The sequence below is a fragment of the Arachis stenosperma genome, chromosome 8 (assembly GCF_014773155.1).
Source record: "Arachis stenosperma cultivar V10309 chromosome 8, arast.V10309.gnm1.PFL2, whole genome shotgun sequence".
Classification (NCBI taxonomy): domain Eukaryota; kingdom Viridiplantae; phylum Streptophyta; class Magnoliopsida; order Fabales; family Fabaceae; genus Arachis; species Arachis stenosperma.
In genome coordinates this window covers 14,950,348-14,960,504 of record NC_080384.1, presented here as the reverse complement: position 1 = coordinate 14,960,504, position 10,157 = coordinate 14,950,348, and the positions used below count along the sequence as shown (strand labels likewise).

The window sequence follows — 10,157 nt, the reverse complement described above, 5'->3', positions numbered from 1 at the left end:
TAATCTTTAGAATCAGTCATTAAGATATAATACATATTGAAATATAAAATATACATTAAAAATAAATTAAGATACATATATATTTATATATAAATATATAATAATTACTTTTAATAGACTAATTGTGTAATGTACATCTAAACTTTTTATTCTAAATAAATAAATGATTAAAAAAAGTTTTGATTCTTTTAAGATAAAATTAAAAATATAATAAAAAAATTATCATACGCAATATATATATTTTTTGCTTTTTAAATTTAGTAATAATTTTTATTTTTTGTCTAATTCTACTCTTCACCCAAAAATTTTTGAATAATATTACACATTTAAATTTTTTATAAATTAAATTCAATTAAATTAAACAATAAAATTTAAATTAATATTATTTATAATTAATTTTTATTAATATTAAACCAATTTAATTAAATTTAATTAACAAAAATATTTAAATGTGTAACCTTATTTAAAAATACTCTTGATGTATAGATACCGAGAGGGCTCAAAGTATTGCTTCAAAGTTGTATCCCTGAACGCTGGTTGGAATAATAATAGTAAGTGGGTGGGCTTGAAAAGTTGTATTTACACAAGAGTGTAGTAGTTATCATGGTGTATGTCTTATCATCACTCACACAAGAATGAATTGAAGAATATTAATACAGCGATGGCGAGTATATTAGAGGGGGACCATATATATATATAGCAGCAGATGCCACAAACCCTTAATTCCCTCGTAACGTGATGAACTCCTCGGCCACGCATTTTTCTATCCACTAATATTAAGAAGATAATAATTTAAAATTATTTTATTTAATTTAATATTTATAATTATGTGTATATAATATTTAATATTATACATTTATTTTAAAAATGATTAATAAATATAAAAATTTTTAATTAATTTTTATTATCTTTTAAATATTTTTTACTTCTATCATGATACACACTCTGATCGCTAATATATCCTCATTCCTCGAATTTAATAGAGAACAAATATATATGCGCATGACACGGCACATTTTCGCGTGCTTTCAATGAACTTATTTTTCTCGCTAGTCCACGCACTAGTTCGCATAAAGTGGTCCATGCCTATCTTTTGTTACTTAGTTGTCCAGATTACTTCTTTTGTGTTTATTACTAATCGAAGACGGCTCATGTAAACACCCGTAGTATATATAATTGAGCTAGATCATAGTACAATCTACAAATATAATGTTAGAATTTTAAAAGAGTCATGTTAAATAAATAAAAGTTTAATTATTTTATTGGTTTTTGGTAGTTTTATTAAATTTTTAATTAGATTTTTATATTTTTTTAATTAAATTTTTACATTTTTTATTTTGTAATTAAATTATTTTTATATAAAAACGTTAAAATTAACCAAATATTTTTTTCCAAAATATATGCGATCAAAAATCTAGTTAAGTTTTTAATTATGAATATTTTCAATTTGCAAAAAAATATTCAATTAACTCTAACATTTTTTAATCTACTAGAAAGGATCTAATTATAAAATTAAAAACAGTATAAAAATTTAATTAAAAAATATAAAAATCTAATTAAAAATTTGATAAAATTATAAGAACCAACAAAATAATTAAACCATAAATAAATTACAATGAAAAGTTTCTCTCTTATATATACTTGCAAATTTTCATATTAATAACAAAAATACTATATGCGAATTAATAAAAATCAACTATTATATGTCGTATATATTTATATATGTTATTTTACTATTGATTGGCAATTAATTTTTGATATACATATAATAAGTAAAAAGTAATTTAAAAAAAATAGAACTAGTATATACTTAGTACGAATATGATCAAAATTACAGAAATTTTGGCAAAAAAGATAGTTTAAGAAATAGTAATTATCACTTAATAAAATATATTTTTATGCCAAATTTAACATTAAGGTAGTTTAAATCATTAATATTAATTAAAAATAAATATTTAAATAGTTTAAATAATCAATACGATATTTTAAGACAAATATCCAATTAGTTTTGTCGTAAAAAAAATTATAAAATCCAAAATAACATAACTTTGAGTTAATTTAAGCATTCCCCAGAGGTACTTTTTCTTAGAATAATAATTTTTTCTAATAAAATATATATCTTATAACGATTCCGTTCGAAACTAACTAAAAGTAAAGTCAACTCCAACTAATTAGTTAAAAAATAGGTCTATTATAAAACAAAATAAAAAATAACTCCTCACTACTCCAATTTTTTAAATTTTAAAATAAAAAAAAAATTGACTTAGTTAAATACATAGTAACAGTGGGTACTATATCCTAATTCATAAACCCAAAATAAACTACCGAACCCGTGCAGCAAAGTTAGGAAGTTAGTCCTTGTTTTCTCCGTAAGAATTGAATCCACACGAATATGCATAGCTTTATAGGCAATGCAATTAATGGTACCCAATAATAATCACTTATATATATTACCATACTTGTAAATGTTGAATTAATTAAATAATGATTCACCCAATGTAGATTACATAAATAATTGATAGCATATAAAAGGGGATCTAATCTAATAATGATATATATACTATATTCTTCAATCATTTCTCAACTTTCTGATACCATTACCATCCTTCTCCGAATTCTCAATTTTCTTCCAATATAGCCACCTAAGCTCTGTAGTCTGTGTAGTATCAACCATTTCAAGCAAATTGACACATACATCATTTTCAACTAAGCTTGTCTTTGTTCTATGATGCTGGGGCTGGCTCTTGTGTTATTCAATCCACATAGCAAACAATAATAATGTACATATAAGTACACATAGTTTTTGTAGCAGAGTTCGTCCAAACACTTCAAACAAAAACAAAAACATGGGTTCAGAGGCCACAGAGCAATCTTCTGAGAGGTCTCAATGGGTGCTCAATTCTCCCAACCCACCACCTCTAACCAAGAAGCTTTTTGGTCCTCTGAAGAACAGTAACAACTTCTTTTTCTCTTCATCCTCATCCAAGAAGGAAACTCGGAGCCGACGCGCCGTTTCCTTCTTGGCGAGTTTGTTCCCAATCCTTAGCTGGTTCAGAACTTACTCAGCTACCAAGTTCAAGGATGATTTGCTATCTGGTTTAACTCTTGCCAGCCTCAGCATACCCCAGGTAAGTAGTGTGTAACATTTTATACTACGAGCAATGTGAAAAAAATGTGTTACATTTTTATTAGCCCTATTCATTTTAAATCTGATGATGCAGAGCATAGGATATGCAAATTTGGCCAAACTTGATCCTCAATATGGCCTGTGTGAGTATCTAATGTTTTCTAATCATGGTTTTAAATTGCGACAGCAAAACATTTTGCAGCCGCATTTTAAAACCATATATATTTTGATGTAAGACCACTTCTTTGGGCACATGCTGAATTTGTTACATATATTAATACAGACACTAGTGTCATTCCTCCTGTTATCTACGCACTAATGGGGAGTTCAAGAGAAATTGCTATTGGACCTGTGGCGGTTGTGTCAATGCTGCTATCTTCTCTGGTTCCAAAAGTGGTAGATCCTGATGCTCACCCAATTGACTACAGAAACCTTGTCTTTACAGTCACTTTGTTTGCCGGAATCTTTCAAACTGCGTTCGGAGTTCTAAGGTGCTAAGTTATATTCCTTATAGATTCTTTAACTATTGAGCTATAAATTTTGCGTGTTTATTATGTTATATAATATGTAGATTTGAGTCCACTCATAATACTACTGTTGTAAAATTGTGAATCTTGTATAGTACTAATAAGAGATGCTTATTGTTTAAAATCTTGGATTGCAGGTTGGGATTTCTAGTGGATTTTCTGTCACATGCTGCACTTGTGGGATTCATGGCAGGTGCAGCCATTGTTATTGGTCTTCAGCAGCTCAAGGGGTTGTTGGGGCTAACTCACTTTACTACCAAAACCGATGCAGTAGCAGTCTTGAAATCTGTTTATGCTTCACTCCATCAACAAATTACATCCTCAGAAAAAGTGAGTATAGGTAGTTACATGTATGAATTTCAAATAAAGTAACATACACAATTTGACAAACTATTATAACTTGTTTTATTTTGGTTGACAGTGGTCCCCTCTTAACTTTGTCATCGGGTGTTCATTCCTGATTTTCCTTTTGACTGCACGGTTTATTGTAAGTAATAATGAAATTATTATTTATTAGTACCTCTTTTTTTTTATCAATTAATTTGAAATTTTGATGATGTCAAACTCATCTGATATTTTCAGGGCAGAAGGAACAAGAAACTTTTCTGGCTGCCAGCTATTGCTCCTCTTCTATCAGTTATTCTCTCAACTTTGATTGTTTTCTTGTCCAAAGCTGATAAGCATGGGGTTAATATAATAAAGCATGTTCAAGGAGGGCTTAATCCAAGTTCAGTTCACAAGTTACAATTAAAAGGCCCACATGTTGGACAAGCTGCTAAAATTGGATTGATTTCTGCCATCATCGCTCTCACCGTGAGTTAATTCACTCCCTTTAATTTTATTTCTTTTTACTCCCATCGTTTTATGCTGATTTATGAATATACCGAAATAACTAAGATGATTTGTTTAAGGTGGAAACTTAGGCACAGTCAGTTTCACCTGAACTTGATAGCTGAGAGCCTTAGATGATTTAAATGATTTGACTAAATTTTCATCTAACAGTTCTTCGTATTAACTTTATGTAAGTTGACTGCACCTGAATTTTCACCTTTATTTAATCAATTATTCATTCTTATCTATGATTCAGGAAGCAATAGCTGTTGGTAGATCTTTTGCTAACATCAAAGGATACCATCTTGATGGGAACAAAGAAATGTTGGCAATGGGCTGCATGAACATTGCAGGATCATTAACTTCATGCTACGTGTCAACTGGTGAGTGGATACATCTCAAATCATGTTAGGAAATAAGGTCACAATTCTTGTGTGCAGTTGTTTTCATATGAAGTCAACAATGTCAAATTATCTAACATAACTGCATCACATGGAAATAAATATCTCTAAGATTCATAGTTATACCAAGTTAATGATAATGTTGCAAGTGTGAGGAGTGCATGAAGTTAGTCTCACATCAAAGAAAGTAAAAAAGAATGAAGAGTTTATAAGATGAGAAAGACCCATTAATTTGATATCTTAAGTTTTTGAGTTGGATGATACAGGTTCGTTTTCAAGGACAGCGGTGAATTTCAGTGCAGGGTGCCAAACAGCAGTATCAAACATAGTGATGGCGGTAACGGTGCTTCTATGCTTAGAATTTTTTACAAGACTATTGTACTACACTCCAATGGCAATACTTGCTTCTATAATCCTCTCAGCATTGCCTGGGTTGATAGACATTGGTGAAGCTTATCACATATGGAAGGTTGATAAATTCGACTTTCTTGCATGTCTTGGTGCTTTCTTCGGAGTCTTGTTTGTATCCGTTGAGATTGGTCTTCTTATTGCTGTGAGTTACATATCTACCTCCACCCTATTTTGTTTCTTTAATTTTCAACCGTTTTTTACCTTTTGATTTAACACCCTGCATAATTAAATAGTGAAAATTCAAGTGCAGTTGATAAGTAAAAGTTATTAAATGATTTGACTGATTTGACTACATTTTTATCTAACGTTCTGAACTTGTATCTAAGTTTTTACCTAATTAAATAGATAATTACTTTTGGTTTATAAATAACAATATTTATTTACTCATACTATTACTAAGATTATGTTTGGTTGACTTTTTGGTTCGTTTCAATAAAGTCATTTTTTTCTCTCAATCCTGTAGAAAATAAGTTTCTTTGATTAGTATGCTATATAAAAAGCTAAGGACAGTGATCACTTTTTTGTTTTGTTTCTTAAAAAGTAGTCATGTATTTTATTAATTCAAACGATTAATTTTAGAATCATGTTAAACTCTTGATTAAATTACCACATACAGTTAAATACAGTAAAAGCATTCCCTAATACAAAATAAAAAATAACCAAATAATAGAAGAAAAAACATTTTTTTAAAAGTTATAATAAACACAGTTAAATAACAATATTTTTAATGTATATTTTATATTTTAATATATATTTTATAATAATAATATTAATAATTTATTTTTTATATACACATAATATAATTATAAAAAAACATATTAAAAGGGATCAATGAATCATTACATTATTAAAAAACGGATTAAAATTAAGCGGATTACTAACATTTGTGAACAAGAATCACATGTCTTATGACTTATGAGCTACGAATAATTCACATGACAAATGGGCCCTTTCGGCTTGCATATAGCGACTTAGGTTTTTAATTAGGCCAATTCTATAGTATCTTTTATTTGATATCTAACCTTTACCTAATTTTTTTTATAATAATTTTAAAATATTTAAAATTTGTAATTTTTATATTTTTAAATTTAAAATTAATTATTTAATTTATTTTAACAATTAGGCAATATTTTTAGGCAACATAACAAACACCTTTCAATTATATTATTTGTGCTTGGTAGAACAGAAATTATGTCTTACACGAAACTGGAATTGGCCTAGTGAAAAGCTTGGTGGGTTCCATCTCTATCATGATCTGACCTAAATAATTGTGTTGTCTCATGAATGGCTGAAAATTATTTGTCGGAATTTGCAAGTAGACTCTGATCAACAAATCTGAGCCAATCATAGCTTTTTCATGGTTGACTTTATGATCCATCGCTGACCACCCCCAAACTATCAATATCTTATAATTAATCAATTTTATATGATTGCATTATGCACAATACATTAACTCATACTCTAGGAAAATTTTCAAATATTTCAAGTGTTTCAATAAAATACTAACATTTCTAGAACACTTGCTATTCTAGCTAGCCACTATTGATATGTATGGTAGTGTGGGGTTGATGGTGTCCTGACCCATAAAATAGATAGATAGATAAATAAATAAATGAAAAAAAAATGTGGATTGAAGATGAAGATTCTCGTCTTGACAATTTTCAAATCCCAAACCTTTTTTCTTTAATTTATATCCAATCGATAGTCTTCAATGATGGTTACTTTCAGTGAATAGTATGGCCACTAAAATTCTTCTTAGAATAGAATCAAATTTTCCTTTTAAGACAAAACACAAAAATCCAATTAGAATTAGAACAAAAATGTGTGGACCAATTAAGAGTTATGCTATTCTTATCATTTTAATATTCCCTGAACAACTTACTATAGACGGTAGCCTCTGCATCTGTGACTAGCTAATAGGTTTTTAATCACTTTGATTAGTTAACCAATAATGTCTAATTAACTTGATTTGTGCAGGTTTCAATCTCATTTGCAAAGATACTATTACAATCAATTAGACCAGGTGTTGAAATTCTAGGGAGAATTCCAACCACAGAAGCTTATTGCGATGTTATCCAGTATCCCATGGCGATAACCACTCCTGGGATACTGGTCATTCGCATAAGCTCGGGCTCACTCTGCTTTGCGAATGCCGGTTTTGTCAGAGAAAGGCATGAAATTTAATAAAGTTCACAAAATAATGACTTGTTACATAGACTATATACAAGCTTAATAATTAATAAATGATGTTTATTTATTTGGGATTAAAATTGTTCACTACTGGTTGGCAGAATCCTGAAGTGGGTAGAGGATGAAGAACAAGATAACATTGAAGAAGCTGCTAAAGGAAGGTTGCAAGCTATAATCATTGACATGACCGGTGAGTCTTAAAACTAATAAACTCTAAATCCTAAACGCTAAACTGTTATGATGATTGACCCTACGCAATTCTCTTTGATAGACCTCACAAATGTTGATACTTCCGGAATCTTAGCACTGGAGGAACTGCATAAGAGATTGCTTTCACGTGGTGTAGAAGTAACAATGACATGAACTTTTCTATTTCTTGAGGCCTCATGAATGTTTCTATTTGGTTTTAAAGTTTGTGCTGTTGTTCTGTGTTTTTTGCAGTTGGCTATGGTAAATCCAAGGTGGGTAGTGATTCACAAGCTTAAAGTGGCAAACTTTGTTGATAAAATTGGAAAAGAAAGGGTTTTTCTCACTGTTGCTGAAGCCGTAGATGCTTGTCTCTCTTCTAGATTTGTCAACACTGCTTGATGATGATTTGGTGTCTCTTGTAACATAATAATGCATGCATAATTATATTGAAGTATCTTAGTACATAGCGAATTATATCAAAGTATCTTCTAGTCTAGCATAAAATGTAAGTGACACTTAAGATTGTGTACGGTTTGGAGTGATGAGATTGAGTCTATCTCATATGTCAAGTTAAATTCGAGCATCATAATGTTATATAATTAGAGATAGGAAAAGAGTCAATTTTGATCATTCAATCTCACATTGAATGTCAAGATTGTAATTTATTCGAGGGACATATAGGAACCTAATTTTACCAAAATTGTTTTCTTATTTGTTGATCAAATGAATTGCGTAAAAAATTAATTAAAGTCATGTCATCGGTTGACTCAGATGGATAATCAAATAATAAGGATTTTTTTTTATTTTGGTGACTGAAAAAGAAAAACAACCAAATAAAAAAGAAAAGAAAAAATAAAGTCCTAAAGGACTAAAAAGACGTAGGACGGTTTCGTTGAATACTCAACTCAAACTCCTACCAAGGCACTAAAAGCTTGACATGCGGCGAGTGCGATTTTATTGCCGTCTTTGCTATGGTGTCCGTTACAGTATTTGCATCTCTCAAGATCAAGCGAAAACCAACATGCCATTTTCAAGCCATGGTATCGATGACTTTAAGTACCAAAAGATCTACACAACCAGTAGTGTCATGAGAATTGGTAATAAGATTGTAAGCCTTCAGACAATCTGTTTCACAAATCACATCTCTTTACCCCAAGTCCTATGCTAACAGAAATCCTCTCCAATTAGCAAACAACTCTCCTTGAAGAATGTTGCAGCTCTCAATCGTTCCCAAGTAGCCACCTTGCCAGTTTTCCTTTCAGTTCCTGCTAACACAGGTAAAACCAATCCGACCACCAGAACCAGGATAACTAGCATCACAATGGATCTTAAAAGTACCCAATGAAGGGAGAACACAAGAGCAACTAATCATGTAAGGAATAGAAACTCGTTGCAATTCAAAAATATTCCGAAACATTTTCTCCAAGGCTAAAAATGATTAAAAATCTCATTATTCCTACCTCTCCAGTCTTTGGTGTCCAAGGCTCTTGATGATTAAAAATCTCATTATTCCTACCTTTCCAAATCCACCAAAGATCAGAAAAAAATCTAAAAAGATACTGATGCAGGAGCATCTATTAGGTTATTAGAAATATTAATTAAAGTAGTCTAGTTTAGCATATATTATTATATTGTGTTATGAGTTAGTCCCACATCGCCCGAGTCATGAAGGTTCCCCCTCCCCTACTAGTATAAATATGCATATGTACCCTTTTTGTTTATGAGTGAATTGATTGAGTTATATATTGAAATAAGCTGTGTGCTTATTTTCTTCTAGGCTCTTTTAAGAGTAAGAGGTGCATCCTTGACTTAGCCAACCAAGGTGGGTTCTTGGCTACTTTCACCATAGTGGGGTTGTTAACCTCGCCAAGATTGGTGGCCCAAGCAACGTCCCGATGTCAGTTTGGTATCAGAGTAAGCTCGGTCCTCGTGGCCTTTACCTTGCCTTAGTAAAATTTTATTTGATTCGTGGATACGGTCTTTAGTGCGGTTCGCTCGCTGTTGGTACGAGTCGTCATCAATACGGATTGTCTGCTGCGAAGTTCCGGGTAATATCATTCTTTTCTCTTCTTTGGGTGCCATTTTTGTTGGAGATTATCTTCGTTCATTATCATCATTGTGCATCCTCATCATCATCATCATCACAACATCAAAGCATCAGTCTCATTACATAGTAAAAGATGGCTCCAAAGCGCAGAACTACTCAAGAGATTGAAATGGAGGAGTTACGCCGTCAAGTTAAGGAGTTGCAAGAGCAACTTGCAAAACATGAAGCTGCTCAAAATAATCATGGCAGGCAGAGTGATGACAGTTTTTCTAGTGAAGAAGATAATGCAAATCCATTTCATTATTCTTCTTCGTCTGAAAATTTGTCTACACGAAGAGCACGACACAACACGACTCACAAAGCTAAAGACTTAGGAATCAAAATTGATATTCCTGAGTTTGAAGGGAGACTCCAACCAGATGATTTCATCGACT

The 10,157-nt window shown here is 30.9% G+C and overlaps 1 protein-coding gene across 1 annotated transcript; it reads left to right on the top strand.

The window, feature by feature from the left end:
- The first annotated feature begins 2,577 nt into the window (after nucleotides 1–2,577).
- On the top strand, nucleotides 2,578–8,366 carry LOC130946624 (low affinity sulfate transporter 3). The gene is made up of 12 exons (XM_057875429.1): nucleotides 2,578–3,128; nucleotides 3,222–3,270; nucleotides 3,411–3,618; nucleotides 3,792–3,984; nucleotides 4,076–4,141; nucleotides 4,237–4,467; nucleotides 4,742–4,868; nucleotides 5,153–5,439; nucleotides 7,275–7,468; nucleotides 7,589–7,677; nucleotides 7,759–7,835; nucleotides 7,929–8,366. The coding sequence occupies exons 1-12, from the start codon at nucleotides 2,847–2,849 to the stop codon at nucleotides 8,073–8,075; spliced, it is 1,950 nt and encodes a 649-aa protein (XP_057731412.1). The 5' UTR covers nucleotides 2,578–2,846; the 3' UTR covers nucleotides 8,076–8,366.
- Nucleotides 8,367–10,157: the final 1,791 nt, after the last annotated feature.

What these genes read in the sequence shown, in the direction of transcription:
- LOC130946624 (XM_057875429.1), top strand. Translation starts at nt 2,847, where the DNA reads ATGGGTTCAGAGGCCACAGAGCAATCTTCTGAGAGGTCTCAATGGGTG. An exon ending in TTTTGACTGCACGGTTTATT is followed by an intron (nt 4,142 to 4,236) that starts GTAAGTAATAAT and finishes TGATATTTTCAG; the next exon opens with GGCAGAAGGAACAAGAAACT. An exon ending in TTCATGCTACGTGTCAACTG is followed by an intron (nt 4,869 to 5,152) that starts GTGAGTGGATAC and finishes TGGATGATACAG; the next exon opens with GTTCGTTTTCAAGGACAGCG.